Source organism: Lagopus leucura, unplaced genomic scaffold (assembly GCF_019238085.1).
Source record: "Lagopus leucura isolate 7727_CA_CO unplaced genomic scaffold, USGS_WTPT01 Super-Scaffold_73, whole genome shotgun sequence".
NCBI classification, from domain to species: domain Eukaryota; kingdom Metazoa; phylum Chordata; class Aves; order Galliformes; family Phasianidae; genus Lagopus; species Lagopus leucura.
The window spans coordinates 86,367,649-86,395,638 of record NW_024962252.1 but is presented as its reverse complement, the minus strand read 5'-3'; the positions used below and the strand labels follow the sequence as shown (position 1 = coordinate 86,395,638).

The 27,990-nt window shown below is 38.9% G+C and overlaps 1 protein-coding gene across 1 annotated transcript; it reads left to right on the top strand.

Moving 5' to 3' along the window:
* Positions 1-16: 16 nt before the first annotated feature.
* Positions 17-27,487, top strand: TMEM63A (transmembrane protein 63A). Its single transcript, XM_042874994.1, has 24 exons — positions 17-89; positions 816-929; positions 1,773-1,969; positions 4,044-4,123; positions 5,903-5,966; positions 6,942-6,979; positions 8,140-8,282; positions 9,304-9,355; positions 10,489-10,597; positions 11,037-11,107; positions 11,540-11,620; positions 12,173-12,296; positions 12,630-12,763; positions 15,379-15,516; positions 16,867-17,020; positions 17,814-17,920; positions 19,525-19,611; positions 20,228-20,290; positions 21,259-21,421; positions 21,846-21,951; positions 23,250-23,417; positions 25,420-25,535; positions 25,926-25,985; positions 26,571-27,487. Exons 3-24 carry the CDS (start codon positions 1,784-1,786, stop codon positions 26,733-26,735), a joined length of 2,409 nt encoding a protein of 802 aa, XP_042730928.1. The 5' UTR covers positions 17-89; positions 816-929; positions 1,773-1,783; the 3' UTR covers positions 26,736-27,487.
* The last annotated feature ends 503 nt before the right edge of the window (positions 27,488-27,990 follow it).

The window sequence follows — 27,990 nt, the reverse complement described above, 5'->3', positions numbered from 1 at the left end:
TCCCGCCCCGCCCGCTGCCTCACGGCGGCTGCCAGCCTGGGCGCGGGACGGCACGCATGCGCGGGGACGGGGACTTGTTGCTCGGGCCGGTAACTCGGGCCGTGCGGCGGCAGAGGGAGGGCGGGGGGCAGCGGGGCCGCGGCCGTGAAGGTAGAGGGGGGGAGGGTGGGTAGGGGCGGCGTGAGGCGGCCGCGGGGCGGGAGAGAGGGTGAGGCGAGGCCTGAGGGGCGGCCGCAGGGCGGGAGAGAAGGCGAGCCGAGCCGAGCCCTGAGGGGCGGCCGCGGGGCTGCGGCGGGTGCTGCCCGCTTCCTTCAGCCCCTCAGAGGGAGCAGTGCGGGTCGCGGTGCTCGCGTTCCCCGCGAGGTCTCGTTGGGCTGCAGCCGCGCAGCTCCACCTGGGGGTGTTGCTGTACTCGTTATCTTCTTAGCAGCTACCTCGTTTGAAAGTAAAGGCTTGCAAAATCGGACACTGAATCTGATGAGCTGGGTGCGTTGCTACCGTTCTAACTTGTGGTCTCTGCCATGGATGTGGTGGAAGGTCCCGCAGTGTGCTAAAAGCTGCTCTTCTGTCAGCACTAAATTTCTTAGAAAGCAAGAACAGGTTCGCAGCACACATCGTGTATATATCTTTGTCAGCTGGGACAAAGGCTGCCTGTTTCTTCCCAGCTTTGTGCAGTCTAACACTGAGCAAATTCTGGTTTGGGAGGAGCATTCTCCCATGCGAGCTGTTCTATGTTTGGTGGCTTTTGTTTTGTTTTGTTTCTATTTAAAAGGAGACCTTGTGGTTAATCATATTCTTTCATTTACATCCTCCAGAATAGCGCTGTCATGTGTGGCCTTCTTGTAGAGGTGTGATATCCCCAAAGTAGTGCATCTAGGCCTGTGATGAGGACCTGCAGTCTTTGATTCCAAAGGATAAAGCTTTTTGGGGTATGCTTTCTTTATGAATTTATCAATCAGAAGCATGTTCTACATGGAGCATATTTCTGTCTGAAATAGATAAGAACCATCACATTTATAGGGTTCAAGAAAAGCAATGCTTGGAGCTGGAAGTCTCAAAATAAGTGGGCAGCTATATGCACTGATTAAAAGGTGTTTGTATCGGTAGCTGAGTCTTGCGTGTTGTCTACAAGTCAATTGAATAAAATGAGGTAAATGGCTGTTCTCTTAGAAAAGTGAAAATATTCTTTTGTGTTAGCAAGGTACTGTAGTCACTGTGCCTGTTCTCTTAGCTGAATTCTCCTGTTAAAAAGGAAAACGTGCAATGTCCAAAGAGCAGAGAAAGAGGAATGTATTTGTGTAGTAATTCTTTTCAGGAGAATTAGTGACAATTTTGTTAATGATCTCAAGGCCTTTACAAGCCAGTATGGTCACACGTGCTCGTCAACTAGGAACAAAGTCTTTGAACTGCTATAATGTGTTAGAATGTCTAGTGCCCTGTGTTACTCCTACAGTCAGAATCCAGCCTGAAATAAGTAGTTTAATGTTACAGATCAGATGATGGAAAGGTCTGTGTGTTCTTCAGTAGCTTTCCTCAGGTGTCTGTGGAAAATGGGATCGGTTAGATGTCAGGCATTCTCACTTGGGCACTGCCAACAACTGAGTCTGTCAATTATTGCAAAAGTATTTCCCAGATAAAGAGGAGTGATTGTCAAATATGACTATTTTTTCCAAAGTACTTTCCTTGTTGAGTCTTCCTGTGCTTTTCTTTCAGTACATCTTGCAAATATCAAGCAGGCTTTTCATGTAGTTTCTTCTTTTCTTTTTATTAAGGGAAAGACAAGATGAGCCCTCTCTTCTTTCTGGGTATTGGAGATTCTCATCTGGCCTATTCCTGGAATAGAAGTGGATTTTTCAACTCAACAAATGAGACGTACTGCTACAGCACTGCCCGGGGCAGCACAGTGCTCCAGGGAGTAACTTTTGGTGGAATCCCAACTGTCTTGCTGCTTGATGTCACCTGCTTTTTTGTAAGCCTGATTTCTATTTATTGTATTGAAAACACTAGAGCCTTCTCAAAAGTTACAGGTTGTGCTGGATTCTGTGTTTATCGGGTAGTGGTTTGTTTCTAAGAATCATCAACAAATATGCTATGGCCATCCTGGGAACTTCAAGGCACTTTTCAGGTATTAATAACAGTGACACTGTCATCCCACCTGTATGTGAACTGAATGTTAGATGTATAAATGTAGGAAGAGTGCAGAGTGATTGGGCCTGTATTTAGGGCCAAGGTGCTCTTTGAAGTGGTAACTCAAACTTCTATGTTTTGTCTTATTTTTTTCCTTACTATGGGTATACTTTTGGTAAGGGAATGCCATTGCTAAATTGCTTGTCCAGAGGAAAATGTCCTGACTGTTTTGCAAGAGAAGTTGCAATATGGAATATCTGTCACTTCCCAAGTGTCTGAATTAGATCTCATAAAGCAGTGAAAGAAGTAGTGTACTAAGAAGCTCAGTCTGGATAAAAGGAAGAAATGGATTAGTTTGCTAAGGCAGGCCTGGGGTTCCAAAAATTTTTTGGTTATATTTATGAGTTTGGTCTCAAACTCAAAAGTGTTCCTAAGTCACTAGAAAAAATAAGAGCTGTAGGCTGGCAAATTAGTGAGAGATATAATACACAATAATGAGAATTGAGGTTTTGATAATAAAATCAGACTGAAGGGATCACATTTCCCAAATTGTAGAAAGCCATGTGAGGAAACTTAAAACTACCTATGTGAGGTCTGAGCTGGTAGTTCTGTAAGAACTAGAAGATGTACCTAAAAATTATTTAGTAGCATTTAATAAAATTTTGTCAATTTTTTTTTTTTTTTCCCAAAGCTGTGGTTGAATATAAAGATACTGAGCCTCTGCACTGCACCTTTGCCTAGACAGGAAGAACTAGCTGCAATGCAGAAGACTTTTTCTTGTTCAACTACCGAGTACTGCAATTTATTTAGCAGCTCCTGTACTCCTCCTATGCTTATGACACGTTTATGCAGATCTCTTTAATAACTGCCAGTTGATGGTTTTCTGAATATTATTCCTAGCCTGCTTTCCTGAGGAAGTGAGGCTTATGTATTGCATTATCCACCCATTTTGCCTGTCAGTTCCTCCTCCTAATAGCTGGAGAATATATTAGCCAATTTAAACCTGGGTTGTCTTAGACTATAGAGGATTTGGCATTGCTGAAATTTATGAATTGCATGAAGCTTAATGGACAGATAAAGGAAAAGGATCTCAACTTTTATTTCCTGTTGGGGAGAAGGTTATTGTAAGAAGGCTTTATTTATTGCAAAATGCGGAAGTTAGCTGGGTAATCTTGACATGTATCCTGGCTGACCCTTCAGTACTTGCATAGCATGAGATAAGTTACATCACTGGCCAAACAGGTATGGGATGTAGGAGGGGCTGGAAGGCGAGAGTGTACGTGTTAACATGTGCATGGAAAACAGGTCTTGTTAGTTCTGTGTCTTACAGAGCAAGTTCTTAAAAAAAAAAAAAAAAAGCAGTACATCTGTGAAATACACTGTTATTATTATTTTTTTACTTTGCCTCTTTCAAAAAAGGAAAATATTGGGAGGAAGTCAAAAAAAATGAACATTTCTGGGTTTTATGAGTTGTACTAATGCATGACTTATTACTGAGTAGGATATAAAATAATTCTGGAGAAAATGGTTGAACTCCCTACAGCCAGTTACATTAATGTTAAATAAAAAATAATAAAAGAACGGCACTGGAAGTCTTCCGTCATAGTTCTGGATGCAAGTGAAGGAAAACAGTAAAGATATATATGTGAAAGCTTTGAACTGCTGTCTTTCACAAACCTGGATATGCATTCAGTTCAGACATACGACATTCAGGATTCCTTCATAAATGAGGACAGGAAGGTGGCTCTTGCGCTCCTTTGGTCCCGCTGGGTTGGTTTGTAGTGTGATCACCGCTGGGGCCATTAACTTGTGATAGCTGGTTTAAGACTTAGGACAGCATTTTTTTAACAGCACTTATGCACCCAAGAAAGCTGATTACAAAATAAAATATAAAAATCTCTGTTTTTATTTTCTAGATTTTAATATTGTTGTTTTCCATTATAAGGAAGAGATTCTGGGACTACGGACGCGTTGCTCTTGTGTCAGAAGCTGAAGGGTAAAAAGATACACAACCAGACTGATTTGTTGAAACCTTCTAGGGAACATGGAAGCAGTGGAGTTAAGCAGGGCTTAATTTAAGTGAATTTGTATCAGTTAGATGTTGGTAATCACATACGTGTACTTGTTAAAAATGTAATCCTCCTACCTTGTTTGAAATATATTCTGCTGCAAGTTCCTCTTTGCAGTGTCAGTTTGAAAACTGCTTGTTTGCCTTTGTCATTGTAAATTCCCTTCTCCAGCTGTGGGCTAAGGAGGTGGATGTGAGAGGAAAAAAAAAAAAAAAAAGAGAGAGAGAATGGGTTGCTTGTCTGCTAACAAGTCATGTGGCTACATATTAATGTTTACAGTGCTTCTGTGACAGAAGGATACTGACTGTTGTGCATGTCTCCATTCAGGCCCAGTATCTTCCCAGAGCTCCTCTACGCAGACTCTACTGTGAAGGGTTTAGAAATAATTTAAAATCGAATGTCTTCTAACTGGTTTCTGAAATTCCCCACTGATTTTTAGTGAAAACTGCAACTGAGCTTTTGATTTTATTTATTTGTTTTTATTTTTACTATTATTTCTACAAGGTGATGTCTCAATGTTCAAAAACTAGTCATCTCTTAGGAAGTGGATAAGCTTTACAAGTGAGACTCTTGCTTGTTTTAATGGTACAGCTAAATTCATAGAATTGTAGAATGGCCTAGATTGAAAAGGACCTCAAATATCTACAGGCAGGGTCGCCAGCCACTGGACCAGGCTGCCCAGAGCCACATCCAGCCTGGCCTTGAATGCCTCCAGGGATGGGGCATCCACAGCCTCCTTGGGCAGCCTGTTCACCACCCTCTGAGTGAAAAACTTCCTCCTACTGCTCTGTTTCAGTTTAAAACCATTCCCCCTTGTCCTATCTCTAAGTTGTAGTTAAGTCCACAATTAATTAGAAGGAAATGGCTCAAAGTGTTTCTAGACTCACTCCATGTACATGTGTGAAAATTAGATGTGCAAAAATGAATAAATAAAAAAGGGCAATAACTGAGGCAGCTTTAATCTAGCCAACTCAGGCAGCAAGAATGAAGAGGCTTCTCTGTAGGCTGTAGAGATCTGCATGGGACGAGTGGGTCCTTGAGCAGTGAGTTGCATTGTAGTCTGTTCCTGTCCCTACAGCATTGTGACCTAGGCCAAAATTATTGTTAATACATCCACAAATCCCGTAATTATGTCACATCACCATTGCGAGGTTTCTTTTTAGCAACAAACTGAAAACAGGTACTTTGCTCTTTCTATTGAAAGCTGCATGTTCTCTCATTGTCTTTAGCCTTGCTACAGGGCTGAATTTGAATGAGGAGGGCACCCTGCAGGTAAAGAGAAATTCTGAGTAGTGGCTGTAAGTTGAAGGGAGAGACGAAGAGGGAAACAAGTTGGTCTCTTGTGATGAGGAGTATCTGAGATACCTTGCAGAACTGATCTTGCCTAGACTTAAAAACCTGTTTTGTATTAAACTGCACTCATATAAAAGAACACCCCAATAAAACGCTCGCTTTTATTTCTAGTTCAGTTACTCTCTTTTCAGGAGCTTACAGGTCCTGACTTTTGAATGTGAACGTGAGGCACTGTACTAGCTTCCATAGTTAGGCGTATGCTACAAGGTGAAAACCGCTGCCTTTGTAAGTGGAAAAAGTGTTTTAATATTATTTCAGGTAGTTACTTCAGAATTGTTAAAGTGGAAATAATTATTTGAAACTCCAGCCTCAGTTATGAAAGATACTTGAAAGCATCATTTAATTTATTTCAGTGGAGTAAGATATACCCACTCATCAGCATCTTCATCAGCACCTGAAGCTCTTGAGTATGACAGTGTAAGTATTTTAGGATTTCTTTAAGTTTTTCTGATATAAACTACCTAATGCAGTTTGTTATAATTTGCCATTCCACCTTGCCCAGTGTATTAGTCTGTACTTCTGCATAGATGGTCTTTCAGTGTGAAAGTTAGTAGTACATCATGTACTGTGTTTTTATAGAGCTATTAATAATCTGTCCATTTCTTGATAAGTTATTGTTGTATAAGCAATCACTATCTTGTGTCGGTGTTGTTAAATAACTCTCAAGTAGGACAGGGGTTATACGTTGTAATACTAAAACTAGTTAGTAGTGGAAGAATTTTTTTGCTTAAACTCAGCAATTCTATCATTGAAACGGTTGAATAAAAATGTCTCTTAATTGAATACTAACATGAAAGAATAGGCCTTTCAGGGGAGATGTGTTTTTTTTTTTTTTTTTTGCTCTTAACCATACTAGAACATTCAGTGGGATGTGATCTCTCCTGTACTGTTTCACAGGAGGGTTTTTAAATCTAGATGACTTCTAACTGGAGTTAATATCTTAAACTTGTATCAGATTCTCATACAGCTTCTCCTTGAAATTGGAATCTCTAAAAGCATTCTTTTTAGGGGAGAAAATCACCATTCTAAAATTGTGCACGAAATGCCAATTTTCATAGTGAGATTAAATCTTGACTTCTCTTCAGTGAGGATGGGATCTAGACTTGTATAAGTTTAAGGAGCCTAAGCAGTAAATACACAAGTAATGCCCCTCAAATCTTAAATACTCTGTGAAGGCAGACATACAGATTACCTTTTAGAAAGTGTGTAGAGCAGTAGGTGTTTTTCTGTGTGTATATTCCGTATTTTTCTCTTTCTAAACAATGATTTCAGACTATCTGGCTGCCAGCTTTTTAGCTAAGAGATTGGCTTAATAGAAAAACCCCTAGCATCTACCCTGTCCAATTAAGAGAAGTATTTCTATGTTAACTCCTACAACTTTTGTCTTTCCAGGGCTTTTGTTCTTGGATGGCGGCTGCTTTTCGGATGCAGTAAGTACAAAAAAGAAATAGTAAATCACTTTTTAAAATTGTTTTTATTTAAAAAAAAAAAAAAAAAAAAAATTTTTTTGTTTCTTTTTTTTTTTTTTTTTTTTTCTTTCCTGAGTAGACAGAATTTTAATACAAAGAGCGCTGCAGGTGCCTCCAGTGTGTGGGCAGTAGTGGGTTGGGGAAAAAAAAATAACATGAAAACAAGGTGACTGTATAGGAATACTTCTCCAGGATACACTTGCCTTTCAGTTGACAGGCCAGAGACTTCCTGATCTAGGAACAATGTGTGAACTGAATTGAATCTAGGCCTTTTGTATGGATTCTAAGCTAAGAACTTGGCTCCAGGCTTACACCCTTCAAAGGGTATGATGTGGGTGTTCCTCTGTTTGAAGCCAGTAGGCCCTGGAGCAGGAAACATGGTTTCCGTGCAAGGGATTCTGTGGAGAACTGGTGACTTAGTTGGGGCTGGAATTGCAGGACAAAGAAAAGCCCATCCTGTTGTTTTCCAGAAAGCGAGCACTAGACTTGTGGTGTTGGTTCTTTATGTCTCTTGGAGCTTAGTGAATAATGATTTTTAAAATGCACTTCTAGCTTGGATACCTTGAAACAAGAAAGTAGTGTAGTTGAGACTTTCTCCCCTTTTGCTAGTCCCTTCCTTTCTCAAGAACTCATATTTTACTCATCTGTCTTGCTGAAATTGAGTAGATGCTAAGAATTCTAAGGTGAAGGTGGTTCTGTTATCATTTTCCTCAAAGGAAGCCTTTCTTGAGATGTGTGAACACTGTCACAGGTGACCCTAAAATTTGAGATGTAGGCTTTCCATTGTGGCTGTTCTAAAGCAGAAAGTTGTGGCAGATGTCTTTGTCCTCTTCCAGCTTGATATAAGGAACTTGCATGCATATTTTCACATTACTTGTTTCCATCTTAAATTTCATCATATTAATTTTTGTATGTTGATTCTGTGCAAGAAAGAGACACTTCTGAAACTCAAAGCAGTTAAACTTCTAGATGAGAGAACACAGTGGTGTTGAGGAGCAACAGGAATTGGAGGGGAAGTCATTGGGTGAACTGAGAAAAGAATGTATGTTCAAAAACCCCCAAACAAGCAACTGCATGAGTACTAAGTAGACTGATGATGTGCTTTTTTGTCTCTGATGTAGTGATGATGAGATTCATGACAGATGTGGTGAAGATGCCATACATTACCTTACCTTCCAACGTCACATCATCTGCTTGTTGGTCGCTGTCAGCATTTTGTCTGTTGGTGTCATATTGCCTGTCAACTTATCGGGTGATCTTCTTGGTAAGAATTTTTTTTTAATTCTGAAAGGAGTCGGCTTTAATGCCATTGTAAAAGCATTCAGGACCTTCTGTTTGTTTGCTCCCTTCTGCCCTGGTTTTGTCCCATTTTGAGTAGCAAATCATTTTGCTGAGTCTTTGTGCTGACTGGGCTCAAAGAATTGTTTCATATTTCTTGCAGTCTTAATCGTGATCAACTGGTACTCAACAAATACAGTGTGTTCTCTAGTCTGCCACCTGTCCTATGGAATATTAATGAACACAACTCTGGCAGATCTTGTTTAAACACGTTTCCATTTTTGATAACAAGCCTTTATTAGCCCATAAAATGTACTTATGCACTGACTTCCTATCAGTCTTGCTAAGATCACATTTACAGGCTTGTACACATTAACAGGCTTGACTTTGGTTGATCATCTTGGTTTACACTGCTACTCACCAGTTCATTTTGATTTTTTTCCCAGGAGCTCTCAGGCAGAGGGCTTCTTTATATTTTGTCTGGTTTCTCTTATACAGTGTTGTTTGCATCTTAGTTTGTGTACTGATTTGCTGATTTCCCTTCCCCACCCCCCCGCCCCAAACTTGTCCTCTTCTACTGCCCTTAAAGTGACCCAGTTTTTGCTTTCAATTTGCTACTACCTATGCTTTAAAGAGCTCTGTGACTTGTGCACTTCTATAATTTGGTAGTTTGTCCCTGTGCCTTTAGTATTACTTCTTTTCTAATGTTGTTAATTGGGTATGAAAGGAGACTGTGGGAAGAAGGGAAACGTACTGCAAAAATCTAGCATTCAGATTTTTAAAATGACTGTTTCTTTAAATGAGCTGAAAGTGGTATGATATTGAGGTGCTTTTTTTTTTCTTTTGGTGAATTTTAAAATGTAATTCTGCCAACCAGTATTGATGGTTAAATTGTTTTAATGTTGAAGTAGATCAATGTCTGGAAAAAAAAAAAAAGCATTTTTAGTTTGCGGGTGAATTTTATACCAGCTAATGATGCTATGTGATTTCTTTTTTTTCCTTCTTAGTTAAAGATCCCTACAGTTTTGGAAGAACAACTATACAGAACTTAGAAACTGGGTGAGTAAATCTTGGAAGGTACTTATATGCTTATGTCTGTTTCTTGCCATAGTTTCTGAATACATGCATTGATGCTTGCAACGTGGCTCTCGAGGGTAGGAATTACTTAATTGTGCTTTGTCAACTGAAATCAGGATGCGTTCTGCTTCAGGCTGTATGTTATGACTCTGATAAGAAATCTATGATCTTGGCTTCTACTCTTTTTTTTTTTTTTTTTTTTTACTACCTGTTTGTCTTGGCTAATGATTGCACATCTAACAATATTGTTTTGAGAAATACCTATGCCAGAAGAAACCGTGTTGTGGAAAGGAAAACAAAGCTGACAGCTTTACTGTAATGTGCAACTCAGATAACTTAAGTTCTCTTGAACCAGATTTGTGAATGTCTCTCCCATTTGAGTTCACAATTCAAGTAACTTCATTTAAAAAAAAAAAAGTCTGTAAAAATGGTTGCAATACTAATCTGTACGGCTTTTCTTTTATATCATTGTTCAAAACTTCTCTATCCATTCTGTAGTGTCCAATAGAATATTTGCCAATGCACTTTGCTTTTATCTAACTGTTATGATTCCTTGTAGCTAGTGAGGATTTTGTTGTTAGGTTGGGTTTTTATCTGCAAAATAGGTTCCTGTATTTTATGTTATTAGTAGTACTCATCTCAAAACTGAAGAGCTGCATACAGAACACTTTTCTGTGTTTAGGTTTGGAGGAAGGAGCCATCAGGAAAGTGGGGTTTAGCCTCTGTATTAGGATGTTTCTGGTTTGGATAAGGGTTGTATTCAAGGAGAGTTCAGTTATGCATTTAGCACAGTAACCACTGACCAATGAAAAGTGTCTTGGCTAATATCGTGGAGCTTCCAATTAGTCATCTGAATGCAAAGGCATAAGCTCAGTGTCGCCTAAAATCAGCTGTTTGTCTTGCACCCTCATTAATTGTGCACTGTAAAATGTATTGGGTAACCCTAATGCCTGTCCAAGGGTCTGTATGTGCATGAGTGTTTATCAGTTACTACCTTTTTTGTTGTTTTGTGTTTAAAGAAAGGTTTTAATCTGCTTAGCATTTTGATGACTATGTGTGTTGGTGGGATAATTAGTTCTTCCTGCTTCTCGTGTTCACAATGTTTTGTCCAACAGTAACAATCTTCTTTGGCTGCACACGTGTTTTGCTGTTGTTTACCTGATTCTGACTGTTGTCTTCATGAGTCATCACATGAAAACAGTCACATATAAAGAAGAAAATATAGTAAGTTTCTGTGTTGGGGTTTGGAAAACAATCAATCTGTGTGTGTGGGCAGGGGTGGGGGGGAGAGGGCAGGAATGGGCCAGGTCTATTTGAAAGCAGACAGTGCTAAAAAAGCAAATTGCTGTAATGCCTCCTCTTTGCTAGAATGTAACATAACTGAAAGAATTCACTGCAAATAAATCTCCACTGAGTTGTGAGAAGTGTCTGGAGATTGGGGTGGGTGGGGGTAGTAATAGGACCTTGTGAAATTGTAGTGCCTTTAACCAGTGCAGGAGGTGTTTTGCTATCTTGAATAGGTGCTGCTCCCATTGAAATATCCTGCCTTTTTTTTTTCTCCCCATCTAAAACACAGCTACTTAGGAGGAAGGCAGTGATGCTGCATATTCTCTCTTTACTGATGCAATTTTTCAAAATAGGATTTCTTGTTTTTCTTTTGCAGGTTAAGTGCACATTGTTTATAACTGGTCTTCCAAAAAATGCAAAACAAGAAGCTATTCAAGGCCATTTCGTGTAAGTTCCACGCTTAATTAGGAACAAAGGATTTAGAATTATCCTAGTAGTTTTAACTCCCAGGCAGAAATGTGTTTGACTCTTGCGCTATTTCTTATCATGTAATAGCATCCATCTTCTAAAACTATCTCTTTCCTTAGAAAGAATTGAGAATAGAATGAAAAATGCTATGTTTCAATAGAACTAGTTAGCTAATCTTAAAATTAGAACCCAAAATGTGGCTGTTTCCACATTTCCCATAAATATTCCCACATGGCTTTTAGTTGGGAATAATGCTGCACATCTCATGCTAACATAACTTTGAAAGCTGGTCTCTGTGGAAGGCTCTCTGTGCTACCTTGTTCAGAAGTGATTGAGATACCATTTAGACACCAGTGATGGTCTTTGAAACAGTTTATTCAGTGTACTTCTCTTGTATTGCTTCGTTTTCAGTGCTGCCTACCCAACTTGCACTGTGCTGGAGGTCCAGCTATGTTATGATGTATCCAGGCTTATTCATCTATTTAGAAAAAGGTACTTGTTTTTGTATCTATCTGAATTTAGCATAATTTTGTAGATATCTTGCAGGTTCTTAATCAACATTTTGACATTTACCAATAGTACTAAGCTTGCACATACTAGAAATGATTTCTGCTTTTACAGTTCTGTTCTGCTTTTCAGTCAGATTCAGTTGTGTTTTGAAGTATGTGTTTCTAAAGGCTTGGCTGGTATGTCATTGTTTGCTTGGTCAGACAATACAAATTAGAAAACCCAGCTGCTGAATTAGTATTACTAATTAGTAATTGTAGCAGACTGCTGCTGTGGTCAGGGAAGAGGGAAATAGGTTTACTTCTAGACTATACAATAGCAACTTTTTTCTTAGGGAACCTCAGGGGTGAAGACTCTTCAATGCCGTTACAGGCTTGAAAATTAATTGTACAAAGTAGCTAGAATAAGGTTTATGAATGCCTTTGACTGATTAGCTGTCAGTCTTTGACACAATGTTTTCTCTTGGGGTTTATGTTCTTTGTAAGTTTGTTGATACTGTTTTCTTGCAAAATGTTTTGGGTGTGTTTTTCCACCTAGAAATGAGGCAGAGAGAAGCCTGACTTACTATAAACACATGTATGAGAAGCATGGCGATCCAGTCAAAGTCAACCCTAAGCCATGTGGTCAGTTCTGCTGCTGTGAAATGAGAGGATGTGAAAGGGTGAGAGATCTGTTCATTTTTACAGTGGCTGGGTAGATCATATCGAGTAGTTTTTATGTAACATCCTGTGAGCTTAAAAAATTACTTATTCATTGCAGGGAACTTATCTTTCATGTTTTTGTGCAATAGAGGAAAGGATTTCCCCAGAACTTTAGTAGTGTAACCTTAGTGCAAAAAGTAAATACAAGAGAACCTTCTGTTTGTTTGTCTTCATGTGGTGACATGATTTGTAATTTGTGGAAGGAAGAAGGACCGTGGTTTGTGTAGACTGTATTTTAATGAAGGTATCAGCCATCTGATGCTTGGATGTAACACTCATCAATTTCTTAACAGGAAGATGCTGTGGAGTATTATAGTAGAGTTACAAATGGACTGATTGAAGAATTCTCAAAAGAGGAAGAAGCAGTTCAAAACAAACCATTAGGAATGGCATTTGTAACATTTCAAGAGAAATCCATGGCAACCTAGTAAGTTTCGTCTGCTATCTTCTTTGTTCTCTTTTAACTTTAATAGTACAACTGATCTTGTTTGTGTTGCTTGTCTGCTTATGTTGCTGCTTCTTCCTTTCTTCTTCTTCACCATCATGTGGATTTGTTCTGCTCTGCTTACTGGTAAGTTTTTCTGCAAATATGCATTTAGCCTCTATATTTCAAATGAAGAATTAATTGCCTAAGAGACTAAGTGGCTTGGGTACTTGCTGGGATAAGAATCCCTACTTTGTGGGGTCCAGTAGTCTGGGTTAGTAGTAGGCCAAATTAGTTGGATCTTGGAAAGGGGTTACTGATTTCTCCATTTTGTAATGTACAAAAATAGTTACTAAGCTATCACAGTGGGTGCTACTGAGTAACCTCAGCAAAGCAGTGAGCTTGTTTTAGAAGTAGATTCTAGATGTTTGGTGTTGGTGAAGTACTGGGTGGCGTAAAGAGAAGAAACCTAATTTCCCAGCATTGTGTGTCTTTAAACATGTAGAAAGAAAGTTTAATCACTTGCTGTGCAAGTTACAGAAAAAAATGTCTGCACTCAGCCTTTTTATGCTGTGTGTGTGTGTGTGTGTGTGTGTATAAATGTGTGAGTATATATTTAAAAAAAACCCTTCTTTTGTGTTCAATACACAAGTTGTTAGATAACCTGGGATAAGATGATTCAAAAGCCTGTAAAATAAAATTTGTGTTGTGGGGACTTATACAAGATACTCTAGATTTTGGTAATTGTGACTACTTTTCAAGATGGGAGGTGATTGTGTGGCACAACCTTTTGCTTTCATGTTGCTTATATGACCCTCAAGATCTTGACTTCATACAGATTTCACAGTTGTTACATGTCTCTTACCTGTTTCTGTAGATTCTTGTGTAGATGCAGTATCAGAAGCTAAGCCTTATACCCAGTTGTTTATATAGAAGATGCACATAACCTGTCCTTTTCAATTGACATTTTGTGGGAATCCTCTACTAACACAAGGTTGAGTAGAAGGAAATAGAATAATACTTGTGTTACAAATGCAGCACACCATGCCTTTTTTTTTTTTTTTCTTTTTCCCTATAGTCTTTCTAGTTTTCTACATTCTTTTGACCTTCAAATCACACTGGTGATAGAGTCTTCCAAGGCCTTTGTCTTTTCAGGGAAGTCTAGGCTGTAGGGTTTCAAGAATTTAAAGTGCTGGGGAAGTTTTGTGTGGCTCCGACTAAAAGCAGTGAATTGCATTCCTCTTTGATCTTGTCATGTTACACACTTATTAAATATTACACACTATTTAAATATTTTAGAGCACAGAATAATCTTTCAATGTGTGAAACTGGAAGAAGAAATAAGCACTGAGGTTTCTTCTCTGACTGTTAACTTGTTTATAATTTGGATGTGATAATTTCTCGGTGCGCGCATCAGAGTTGCATTACAGACATCTCTGAGTTGAATCATGGAGAACTGAAAAGATTTTTATTGCTGTGAACTCTATTCTCTGGAAAATTAGATTACATTTGATGTTGAAGCCACCAGATTAGAAAATTATACGGTGTCACTAGTGGTCTCTGCTCCACAGAGCCCTGAAATAGGATGGGAGAAGCAGAAAGCCAGGACTGAAGTTCATGGAATCAGATAGCTGTAGAAGCTTGATTAGTGCTGGTGCTCACGTTTGTGTAGCGTGTCTGGAAGTGCTAAAGATTCCTGCTTATTTACTTTTAAAAAACAAGCTATTGAATTATAATTAACTTTCTTAAATACTTGCTGCAAGATGCTGATGTCCCTGCTTGAATTCTGGTAAGGTAAAGATCTGTTTTGTCATTTTTGCTTTGTTTGTTGTTTGTGTGGTTTCTTAATTGTTATGAGCATAACTGAGAAACAAGCGTAACCAGGAATTCTAGAGTCCACTCATTCAGATATGATATATTTCTATTTCCATGCTAGTGTAGCAGAGAACTTTTGCACCACAGCACACACACAGTTGTACTGTGTCTAAATAAATGCTAAGCATTTCTGTTGGTGTGTTCTGAGAAATCTTTGGAAGGACTTACTCTGGCTGTGTTTAAACTTAAAGTACACTGATAATAAACTCAGGAGATAAGTATTGTGGATATTCTGGGAGTGGGTGAAAGAAGGTATTTCAAATTGTTATATTACTTGCATTATAAAAAAATTGTGTGAAAAATCAAAATTAGTTAAAATTCATTATGCCAACATCAAATCTGAATGTAGATTAAATAAAGGATTGATTTGCTTTGACTTGAAAACAGCTGTAATTACGTGACATGTTTGGGGTACTGGCTGCCTTTGTTTCTATTTTCCAATGGTCTCAGAGTTTGTTTTTTTTTTTTTTTTTAATATGAGCCTTTGCTGCACTGATAGCAGCACTGAACAGTTTGATTCAAGGTTATTTTTTTTGTTTTCCAGTTTTGTCAGGTACTCTGTTAATAACTGTATCTGATGGTCACTGCATGCATGAGATGAAGTTACAACGTTATCTAAACACTGTCTTGATCTCTGGTTATTAAAAGAAAAAAAAAATGCCTTTTAGTGCTATGGGCAGTGTTCCTTCAGCATTTTCAGGTGTAGTAATTTGGAATAATCCTATTTGTTTTCCTCCTTGCAGTATCCTTAAGGACTTCAATGCCTGCAAATGTCGAAGTATTAAGTGTAAGGGAGAACCCCAGCCATCATCCTACAGCAAGGAATTGTGCGTAACAAACTGGGAGGTTAAATATGCTACCTATCCTGAGAATATATGTTGGTAAGATTCCTGTCTTCTATCCATTTTATTTATAATACTTTAGGTTTAGAATAGGGACAGAAGAAAGGGTCTGTATTTTATTTTATTTTTTTCCTGTAACCCAGAAATGAGACTGATGTGAATTCTTATTTCTATTAATGGTGTTCTTCTTTCACCTTGGGGGCACCTCTCAGAGGCTGATTAGGGTTTTGCTACCCCAAAGTTCTGGCATCTGCTTTTTCTGTTAACATGAAATAAATAAATAGATACATAAATAAATAAAAATACTCATCACTCTGTACCTCAGCAGTTCTGTCTTTTGGCAATTGTGTGTAACTGTTGCTGAGGTCTGAGGTGAGGAATTTGGTGTTAGAATGGAGTATTCTCCAAGTTTGTATAGGTGTGTATCTTTTTTTTTTTTTATGTGCTGCGGGACAAATATAGCCTGATCCACTGTGTGAACTGTGGTCTGTCTGCCAATATCTTTTGAGTGATCCAGTAACTTTACCCATCACAGACAGGAGAGAGTGATGAAAATACATAATTTTGAATCAGGCCGTTTCTGTGCTATCTTTTGTTGTGCTTACAGGCTAAAAATGACTAAACATTTTCTAGTTGCTTCATAAGTAACTTAAGATTCAATCAATATAATGCTCAGTTTATGTGACAATAGATTAGTTGTGGCATCTCTGTTGCAAGTTAGGCACAAAAAAATGTGTTGTTTGTTTTTTCCCCATGAAGAAGAGGAGAAACAGTGATTTGCTGTGGGTTCACCATGATAGTTGTCATTGCTGGGGGTGATAAAGAGCCTCTCTGTCCCTGTTTTGTCTACTTTAAATGCTTGGCTTTGGCTGAGGCTCAAATCGTTCTGGTCCTTTGGGGAATTGTTTCAGGAAATATTAAGAACACTGACTGTTTAAGACCAGATTTTGCTGTGGATTCAGTTGGATGTTTTTTCCTTACTATTCAAATCACAGCTTCTTGGTAGATTCTGCCTCTGAGAGCTGTTCTTCATATGGTTTCAGTCTCTTGTTTTAACTTTCTCAGTTTAATACGTAGGTGCAGAACAAAGAATTGCTTCATCCCAGGTCTTACCTACTTTGAACATTGTGTTTAGGTGTTATGAAAGACTGAAAAAGTTCTCCTGCAAGTGCAAGCTATGTTATCACTTAATGAAACCACTGCAACTTTTCTTATTTCTAATAACAACTGGAACTTTGTTTATGTATCTTGTTTGTACAAATGAAGTGCTTTGTTCATATAACTTTGAGAATATGAAAAAGCAGTGCCACCTGTCACTTGACAGGTAATATGTACTTTTAGCAGCAAATGCTTACTGCTTTTTCCTTTTTTTTTTTTTTTTTTTTTCAGGAATAATCTTTCGGTGCGTGGGCTGAACTGGTGGGTCAGATGGTGGTGCATTAATTTGTCTCTTCTTATTTTGCTGTTTTTTCTTACTACTCCATCCATAATCATATCAACCATGGACAAGTTCAATGTCACTAAACCTATTCACTACCTTAATGTGAGTATCACCGTGTTTGGATATAGCTGTATATAGGACAAGATGTTATTAAAGGGATGGATGTATGGTTTAAAAAAAACAAAATCAATGTATACAGGCTAAATCTGTTGAAATTTTCAGAAGTGTTTTGTGTAGCTGCTGACTTACAAAACACACACACACACACACATATGTCCAGAATCGGTCCCTGGTTCCTCCTCTTTTGTTCCTTGATGGGCTGAATATTTTCATCTGAAACTTTATATTATTATCAATCTTATATTTGCTCGTATCTTTGGATTGTAGTTTTTACTACATTTAAAATGTTGAGAATCTGAAACATTTGCCAGTTTTGTATCCAACTTATATTTAGATTTTTAGCATGAGAAGATGGGAATTCAGATTTTAAGCTCTGAAGAAATGCCATGGTTTGTTTTGCTTACTAGATTGAAAACCAGGATGCCATTATTTGTCTAATTTCAGCTAAAATCTCTTACAAATTGTTCATTTTAGATATTTCCCAAAGCTTGCGTGTACGACCTAAAAACTGCTTGTCAGACTTCATCCTCATGGAATTCAATCCCCCAAGTCCTGCTCCTGTTTCTTGTCTTGCACACAAGAGCTGAGCTCTAGCTCATTTTGAACTTGTTCAGATTCAAACTTGAATCTCAAAAAGATTGCCTTAGTGTGATATGCTACCATCTACAAAAAGCTGATTATTGCAGCCTCTGTTCTAGCACAGCTGTATTAAAATGCCTTTAACATCTACTCCACCCTCTTTTTTTTTTTTTTTTTTTTAATTTATTTCCATCAGAATCCTATCATCAGTCAGTTCTTCCCAACGCTCTTGCTTTGGTCCTTCTCAGCTTTGCTGCCAACAATTGTTTATTATTCAACATTGCTGGAGTCCCACTGGACAAAGTAAGCAAAATCTTCCACTGTTTTGGCCTTATCAGCTGAATTACTGATTTAAAAAAAAAAAAATAGGAGAAGCATTCAACTGTTTATGGTGTTGGTTTTGTTTTGTTTTGTTTTGTTTTAAGTCTGTGGAGTTCTTGTAGCAGGGAATATCATCTTTTCTTCTCTTTCTAATATTGTAACCAATGTTTTGGAGTTATTCTACTTGTAGTATTAAGTACAAAACCAACCAGATGATTCACTTTTGCTCCCCCTTCACACACACTTTGTGTTTAAAGCTTAATTAGAAAAAAAATAATCCTTCAACAGGAGCATGGTTAGTACCTCAAATCTCCCTGAGGTTGTTCTCTAGGAAGGTAAAACGTGGGGGGTTTTGATCCCCTAAGGCTGAGAACACTGGAGTCTCAAATCCTATTTTGAGGGCTCCAGCTACTGACAGCTACTTATAAGAAAGCCATCATTGTTATTTTGCATGACCTGGATGTAACAGTGCACAAATCTGTGCTGTTGGATATTGCTAGTGGTGATCTGAGAAGGCCTGCAGGACCACAGCCTGTCAGGTCTGTTGACATAAGATTTTCCAGATACAACCAGGCCACCCATAGGTGTCAGGTGATGTGCTGCTAACCTGGTGGAGCTCTTGATTCGTGTGCTGGGTTTCATGCTCAGTTTACCTGTGTTACTGCACACTGAATCCAGTTGTACCTGCTGTTGTTTAATCTTCCACCTACAGCCATTGTTCATTTTTTTGATTCTAGGGTCAAATCCTTTTTATTTTTTGTACCATTCCCTTCCAAGATGTTGTCCAGAATTTTCTGTTGACTTGTCAAAGTTGCATACATTTCATCAATGCTTTTTATTGATAATTGCACTTGCCTCATCAACTTTGAGCCATTTTAAATTGATCATAAGTTTTCTAGAGTTGCTAGCAATAGCAGATCTGATTTCAAGCCTTACTATAGTTGTACTAACTGATAGATCCCATAGTGCCCAAGGGCTATGTGATCCTATAAAGCCACTGTGGTTTTAATGCCTAATTTGATACCATCCTGAAGAAAATCAGTTGTTTATGGCGATCTTTGCAGTTTTCTGGTGACAATTAGTCACTAGAAAGATGTTCTTGCTGCTGTAGGAGTGGTAGATTATTAGTAATGTCATGTTGTTCTCAAAGTGTTGATGTTTGGCAAGTAAAGTAGCTTATCTGAGTGTCTGATTTCTTGGAGGTGATGCCATTCTGCATACTGCCTAATCTCTCCTGGCATAAGGTTTGGTGTGGAGCTTGTTCACAAACTGTTGAGAGATGAGTATCACTGGCTGACAAACCAGCTGTGATGGGTGCACATCTCCTTGCTTGCAGTGCAGGACTGTAGTCTTGTTAATCCAGCATCTGGATTAATATTCTAAAATATTTTCTGTGCCCAAGAAGATACTGAGAGTCTGCTTGGTCCAAATCAGTGTGTCTCAAAGGCGTTTCTGTTGTATCTTGCAGCAATGCAATATGGCAGGGGAAGCTGGAAGTCTTCTGGGTGCTGATGTTCTTTGGGCAAAATTCTTCATGCGTGGAAGGCTTTCATATGAATTTCTTATTAATTTTCTTTTGTTGGTAGATCTGCAGAGAACAGAATAATGATGCATAAAGTCTACATATTTCTGATCTTCATGGTATTGATTCTGCCTTCCCTTGGTCTCACTAGGTAAAGCCATATTTTGGTAATGTTTGAATATTTTAATAATATTCCTATAATATTTTTGTAATATTCCTTTGTTTGCTAGTTGAAGCTTAGATATTGTACTTTCATCCTTTTCCAGACTGTCTGGTGATCTTGTCATTACACTTTAAATATAATGACAGTTATAACAACTAGATGATATTACAATATCTCAATGTTCACCTTTCATCTGAGGCTGTCTTAGCCTTGCCTATTTCTGGAGTCTGATTTTCTTGTAGCAAAGGGATCTCTTGACAATGAAAGATAATTTCTAGTTGAAAGTAGCCCATACTGATACAGCCAAGAGCCAAATTTCCTGACTCTTCAGTTACGGTTTCTTTTCTTTTTTTTGGACCCATACAGTGGTTAGCTAACTGGGTAGCATGTCTTTGCCCTACCTATATGATGGTTGCTAAAAATGAATCATTAAAACTTTAGTATGAAGTGGATGTTTGATTATTCATCTTCTTTTTTTCTCTGCCAGCTTATGACTGTCAGTAACTATAAAGCTGAAATAGTATTCTGAACTACTGAAAAAGAAGCATTTTTACACAATAAATTACAAATAGCCTCTGAATCACATTAGCCATCTTTCTTTCAGCCTTGATTTTTTCTTCCGTTGGCTGTTTGACAGAGAGTCGTCTGATTCTGCCATTAGGCTGGAGTAAGTATTAAGCAACTTCTTGCAAGGTTATTTAAAATGCTTTTTACCTGTGTCTAATTTTGGTTAGCGTTTACTAAAGTTAGCACTGGGGTGATACTTCCGGAAAAGTGAGAGTAGGAGACAACACAAATGCCTTTGTTGTGAAGAAATCCGTACCTTTTCCTGCTAGGTAGCATATGCAAAATTTCAATGAAGAGTTATTTTTCCACGTCCTTGAAAATTCTGTCGGAGATGCAAAAAGACAGGATGGGGTGAAGGGACTAGATAATGTAGTGAGGATTGTTGCATGTCATTGATGGGAAAATCCTCCTGAAGACTGCAGTGAGACAAAATAGCTGCAGCACTTCTTGAAATCCATTAACTCACTTCTGATTTTAAGAAATACAAATGTTTTTATGCCAGTACTGCAAACTTGCAGATATTGGTTATTAGAAGCTCTATGACTATGGGCAGGACACAGTGGCCAGTTTGTGAGAGACTGGAGGGAAAGAATAGGATGCAGTTACTAAGAGATGATGTTTTCCCACCGCTATTTCAGATCAGTAACGGGAAGATGGTTAGGAGTTTCTAAGCTGGGAGATAAGGCTGCCGTAGGGTAATTTTATCTCATCTTGTCTCAAGTTGCTGCTAATAGACATCAACTGTTGCTCTCTTCTGCTATCAGCCACCCATCAGACTGCACTGTCTTGTTTCTTGAGCAATTTATTCCTTCTCCAAACAGTGTGACTCAGCAAGTCTTCTTACAGGCTAATTTGCAATGGCACTATAAAAGTACACTTCTACAGTATACTGCACGTACTGCCTTTATAGTTATGTTGTACTCTTTTTCAGCAAGATTATTAGACTTGTAGCTACTTCTCATGGTGTTCTGTACCTCTCCTTATGGAGAGAGATTTCTAGAAGTGTGCGTATGTTCTTTCAACTTGTTTGTCTGTCTGCCTTCCAGTCACTGATGTATTTCCTTGTAGATGTGTCTTTTTGCCTGACCAGGGAGCGTTCTTTGTGAACTATGTGATTGCCTCTGCTTTTATTGGCAATGGGATGGAGCTGCTGCGCCTGCCTGGCCTCATCCTTTACACCATACGCATGGTAATGGCCAAGTCCACTGCAGAAAGGAAAAATATTAAACAGGTATTAGAGCCTTTCCTTAGCACTGGGAATAATGGCCAAAAGCTGTGGCATCTTGAGCTTTCTCTACTGCTAAAGCCAGCACAGGGATCAGTACAGATACAATGGGCTATGCAATGAGATGAAGGTTCTATGTCTGGCACAGTCACTTTTAACCTTGTGGTTTCATGTAGTTGCTTCCTGTAATTGAAAATAACTTTGAGGAATTCCTGTAAGGCTATGAAAGTATAATGTATTTTCTGTAGGTATAGCTGTTTAAAACATGTAATGCTAGTGCATATTTGCTGTTAATACCTCTCAAGGAAATAAGTGATCTCTCCTAGGAGGGTATAAGAGAAGGTGAACTGTTGTTTTAGTCTGTCTACCTTAACTTCTGACATGTTGATAGATTACTTGAGAGATAAGAATCTTTGTTTCTCTTTCCTAGCAACAGGCATTTGAATATGAATTTGGAGCAATGTATGCCTGGATGTTGTGCGTGTTCACTGTCATCATGGCCTATAGCATTACATGCCCCATCATTGTCCCATTTGGTAAGTTTCCAATGAGCTGTGGGCCCTGCATAGGTGAGGCCGAGGCAAGTGGGAGCTACATAAGGTCCAGATCTGGTTTCTTAGTGTACTCTTCAGATGCTGATCACTCTTAGGACTTTGATCCACGTTTCCATCCCTTCTTGTGGAGAAAAGGACAGAAGAGGCTTTGTTTGGCACGTGGTCTTAGGCTTGCCTATGGACAAGAAGAGAAATACTGTATGCTCCAATAGCCCTGCTGGCTTAGACTACCAGCTAATTAGGAGTGCAGGACCTTCAGAAGTTATCCAAATCTCTAAGTCACAGGCTATGTTTTTTTCTAGGAAGTTTCCTTTGCACCGTATCACAAACAAAATTAAAATTTATGCCTTAAATTACTTATGTAGGTTTGAGGATTTCTTTGCTTTTGCTGTACCCATCATTAAATGCACTATGAGCATGCAGAAGACGTACCACTGTCTAGAACTCTCGGACAATTGCCCATTTTCACTGCCTGTGCTCTGAACTATGTTTCATTTTATTGCATCTTTTGTTCATAAAGATTGTTTTTATGTATGAAGAACTCTTTCAACAGCTACACTTATTTTCACTCTCAGGCATGTTGTACGAAGCCGTTTGATAGTATTGGCATAATCTTTTTTTAATCTAAAACTTTGGAAAGCTAGATGCAGTATAATTAGCTAAATAAGATATTTTTTCAGAACAATTTTTAATCACCAATCTTATTATTGGGAGAGTGTGGCCACTTTTTAAACAACACAGTTTATGTTTATTTAGACTTCTTTGTGTGCAATTGTAAATATTGGAATGTGCTACTGTGTACTTGAGCTGCTGTAATTTGCAACTGTCACATCTGTAAGTGTTTTGCTGGGGATAAAACACAGCTGATTTGAAATGCAGACATGAATTTATCGAAGGCTGAGAAGCAAACACAAAGCTGCTGTTAGACCTTTCCTCTTTACCAGTACTGTGTAAGGAAGTTTCCAACTCTACCCAACCACTGTGACCCCATGTGCCAGCACTAGGGTGGAGCTCTGGATGCACCCTGAGAGCAGGAGTGGGTGATAGAAGTCTGAGGAGAGGGGGAGGGATGGTGAGACCTTGGGGGTCTTGGCACTGCCTCATGAGCAAATTTAGGAGCAGACTGCTGTCATGCAACTGTATCTCATTCATATTTGGCCCGTATCCACCATTAGTATCCGAATTTTGGGTCACTTTGTGCAGGTTTCATCGCGGATTTGTTGCTTTTATCACATTTGCAACCCCCTTCTCCTTGGATTTTCTTTTTTTTTTCCTTCCAGGGTTAATATATATGCTCCTGAAGCACATGGTTGACCGTTATAACCTTTACTATGCGTACCTCCCTGCTAAGCTGGAGAAAAAGATGCACTTTTCAGCGGTGAATCAGGCTCTTGCAGCTCCAATTCTCTGCCTTTTCTGGCTTTATTTTTTTTCTTTTTTGAGGTTGGGTAAGTATAACCTGTTCTCACTGAGAAGATACTCCTACCTCTTTTGCCAGCATACCTAAATTACACATGAAACTTCATAGACGTCATGGGCTTTTCTTTTTGCTCCAGTAAATACGAAGTTATGGTGGTTACGTATTGCACTGAGTTTGAACTGGCCAATTGAGCTGTGGAGTGACAGGCTTATTACAACAAATTAAGAAAAAAACCTCCACACAAAATATATCAATCTCTTCAGAGCTAGTTCTCACTAGTGAAATGGCTCTTGGCTTTACTACATGCATTTGTATAATCAGTCTGGGTGAATTGGCTACTGCTTCTTTTGTTTAAGAAAAGAAGTGTTAGAATGTTAGCAAATGATGCTACTAAGACCTGCTATACGCTGTCCATGAAACTTCACATGAAAAACTGCAGTGAGATAGTGACTCTCCTCCTCATTCTATGATTTGAAAACTCATGGTTTTACATAATTTCTCTTAGCTATGTGGGTGTTCTTTATTTTGCAAACACTTGGTACTAATAGCATTGGCTGTGATACTCTAACAGCTTTGACATCAGAAGAGGTTCATGATGGCTCTTTACCCCTAGGAGGAGGCATTTGGCAAGGGATGAGGGTGACACTTGAAGGAGCTGAATTTCACTTCTTCGGAAGGGAGCCCTGTGTTTTACCTTCTCTGCTCTCGCAGCACTGATGACAAATCAGTATGCTTCACAATGTTTTTCTAGCATACCAGTAGTTAGACAATACTGTTGGCAGACAGTCATTTAACTTTAGGTAGCTCCCAGTGGATTTAAGAGGCACTCAGAACTACTGCTTCAGGCTATCCTTGGGTTTGAGCAGCTGTTGCTGCAGTAGTTGTATGCTTGAAAGCTTGTTTTTTCCCATGTTTCAAGAACTGTTTTTGCAAGCTGATATTTTTTCCACTTCCCTTTTCTGTTTGAACAGCAACATTTATTTGCTGTTATTTGTTGTTGTTTTTGTCTCCAACCAGTCCATACAGATCTGTTCATATAACCTACTAAAAACTTGTTTGTTCCATGTCATTACCCATGCTGGTGTTACCAAAAAAAAAAAAAAGGCAAAAAACAAGCACCAAACTGGTGTTTATTTTTCTGGCCAAAGAAACTTAGGAACAGATGAGTTAACTTTTTTTTCCCCTTAATACTTACTCAAATAATCTCTACTGCAAAATGTGGTTAATTTCTTCAGAGTACTTCCTGAGTTTACCTGGAGAATAATCTCTGTATTCATTCTAATTGTTTTCTTACTAGTCTTCTTCTAGATCTTTTCTTTGTGTTCATTCCATGCTCCTACCACACCACCCCAAAGAATCCCACCTGGCTCGTTCATGTTTCCTCAGCTTTTTGTCTTCTTTCCTTTTCCTTAGATTCCTCCTAGTTCTGTCCATACTTCTAGTGCAATGCCCCATTTTTTGGTTTTAAAAGGCCAGTAGTACAGAAGACCTTTATTGTTTGGTATGTGTACCTGAGGCTTGCTTTTTTGGTAGCAGGGTTGCACCTCTGACTGCAATCCATTTTGTAATCATTGCAGCTGTATGCAATGGAGCTACAGTCTTATTATTCATCTGTAATCTGTGAAAGTCACTTTTCTCCTTTTGGTTGTTTGCAAGCCATTCCATTTAGTGCCATCACCACACTTAATAAATAGACTCTACCCATAACATTTCACAGATCATCAATAAAAGCATTTTAGAAGTAGATCCAGAATAGTTGACTGAGGGATGAGGAGAAGGATCTGTGAGCTTTGTCGCTCAAGTTTTACAGCTGCCTTTCTTGACCTCTGGAAAAAAAAAAAGCTGGGAAAATGGCTTGTTCAGCAGTTTTACCAAAGAGATTTGTGCTTAACCGGGCTCTCCAAGCTGAGGCTGGAAGTGGATTGTCTGGTCCTCTAAGGAAAAAACATGAGGCTTCTGAAAGTGGGGAAGACAGAACGCGTTTTTCTTGCTGTGTATTTTTATATTGTATTCTCTGAATATTTTTCTAGGCTTTAAAGCACCTACAACAATGTTTACATTGCTAGTTGTCAGCATCACAATTGCTGTTTGCGTGGCTTATACTTGTTTTGCGTGTTTCAAGCACCTGAGCCCACTGAACTATAAGGTAAGTGATGGTAGGGTAGCACTTTCTGGCACCAAGCTACGCACCTAATGTAGTGCCAGCTGTTTGTGTGGGATTGTTTCTTGCCTTGTCAGCAGCAGTGCCTGTCCACAGGGATGCGTTACAGTGAGATGACCAACAAGGGCTGATCAGTAAAGGTGGGTTATTTGGTGCAGTGGAAAGTGCGGCAATGTTAGCAAGATTGAGAGGAAAGAAGTATGGGAGTGTATGAAAGAAAGCTAGAGGCGAGTTCATTACGAGACTGCAGTAGAGAACTGGCACTGCCCAGTGATTTATTTCTGCAGGTTTTTAAATGCTCACATTCCTTAATATTGTTTTGACTTAACAGTTTGATGTTCTCTCTCCTTTTCCCTCACCTGTTATCGGTTACAGATAGAAGACGTTCAAGGTGAAAGTGGAGACATAGATGTACGAACCATTCCGGCATCTTCTGTAAGAAGTTAAAAGTTACTAACATTCTCTTTCCTAGAGAAGCTTAATTTCTCACCCTGCAAAGAGCTTGTGTAGGATGCATTAGTCTGAATGGACTGTAGGACTTCCCATGTGTTGGTGGGACCAGCAAGTTCTGCAGCTGGGCTCCTTGACTGTTCCAGGTGGTGTTCCAGAAGTACCTTCGGCCGAAGCTTTAGGAGTAGTTGAGATGTGCTACTGTACGCTGTGTTACGGGCCTTACATCAGCCAGTACCTAATCTCTGGACAGCAGTCAGGTGTAGTCAATTGCCACTGCTTTGTGACTTTGAAGTTGTGACGTGACCAGCAGGTCTCTGCCTTGATGCTAGAAAGGCTGTGAGACTGGGGTAGAATTAGAAGTCTTTGTGTCACAGTCTACACATTGTGCACATTCAGATGAGTGTTGCACCAGGAAGCATCCTGTAGGATGCAGAAGGCCTTAGTTGTTAAGGTGAAGAATGGGAAATGGATGAAAAGAAGAATGGCAAGGGAAAAAGATTATCCTGAGTAAATTTTCCCAGTATTACTCTGAGAGACTAGTAAAATCCTTAATGCTTGTGATTTCAGATGTACATCCCTCGAGTTTTGCAGCCTCGTTCTACAGAAAGGACGATGTTTGCCCATGAGGAGAAGCAAACATATGGTACCATGGGCAACGATACTTTAGGGGCAGAAGTCACAACCTACTCTGCCCAGTCAGCAATTGAAAGAATAGCAGAAGGATCCATTTGAATGCCAAGGACTAACACACGGTGGAGCACTTGATCCAACTTTAGAAGAACTGATTCCTCACCATTGTCTATTAAGAATTCTGTTTCACAGATTACTGCCTACAGAAGAGATACAGAAATGATTCATTGTGTGGTCTGCAGCTGTGCTTGGAGATTAAAAAGCAGATGCCTTGGGACTGATTGTTTACCCTGCTGTCTACAAGCATTGCAAAATAAACATGTTGAACACGGAGCTGCTGATCCTCAGGGACTTCATGTCTGCTACTTCATTGCTTTCCTCACAAAGATAACTTATGCTGCATATAGATATCTGATCAGCAAAGCAAATGCAGCTCTATTACCAGATGTCATTTATTTATTGAAAATGATTCTAATTTTTTTAAAGCTTTAGTATTTATAAACTCCTTGGTATGTGCTAAATCCTGAAAGCAGTGCCACTTTTTGATAAAAGTACTGTTTGTGTGGGAGCTGAGGATGGTGTGTGGGAATCTCTCCTCTTGCCCCTCAAAGTAGTTGGTATACACTTGAGCACTTTTATTTTCCTCAAATGAGATGAGGGAGTTACTGTGCACTTGGATACTAAAAGTGCCAAAGCATAGGACTAGAGTAAAGAAGGGAGCCACTTACCTGATGCTGCTTTTATATAATTATGGAGGGCACTTACATTGTTAGTTTTTGTTCACTATTTTTAAGGACCTTCCACAATGAATGCTCACCTGCCACCAATAAAGGAACATTTTATCTTTCTTTTAATCTTGGGCCAAAAGAACAATTCTCTGGGGTTTTTTGTTGTTTTTTGTTTTTTGTTTTTTTCTGATGCCAATATAAGGTGTATGATACTAAGATTTAAAATTATGTAGTAAGTGCCAATTTATTTCAGACTACATTGCATCAAGGTGTAACTAGTGATCACAGAGCAATAAAATACTGGGTTCAGAGACATTTCAGACTTTTTTTTTCTTTGCATGTTGAGACAGTTTATTTTATTTATTTATTTATTTATTTGGTTGTTGTTTTGCAATGTGGGCAGCACAATAAGCTGTTCATTAAGCACTGTCACAAGGTTCACAACGACACGTTCCATGAGAGATTTGAATACCTTTACATCCCTTGTAAAGGTATTCAAATCATTTGAAGAGATGAATCTTTGTGACTTGTGGGTAGGAAGATGATTCTGACATTCCAAAGCCCTGCTCACTGCTAAATCGTTAGATCCTGAACGTGACCTTTATTAGTATATCTGTGAAGCAGCAACA

Excerpts from the sequence above, each read along its gene's own strand:
- TMEM63A (XM_042874994.1), top strand. The coding sequence starts at position 1,784 with ATGAGCCCTCTCTTCTTTCTGGGTATTGGAGATTCTCATCTGGCCTAT. Across the intron at positions 11,108-11,539 it reads GCTATTCAAGGCCATTTCGT|TGCTGCCTACCCAACTTGCA; the intron begins GTAAGTTCCACG and ends CTTCGTTTTCAG. Across the intron at positions 21,422-21,845 it reads AAAGGAAAAATATTAAACAG|CAACAGGCATTTGAATATGA; the intron begins GTATTAGAGCCT and ends TCTCTTTCCTAG.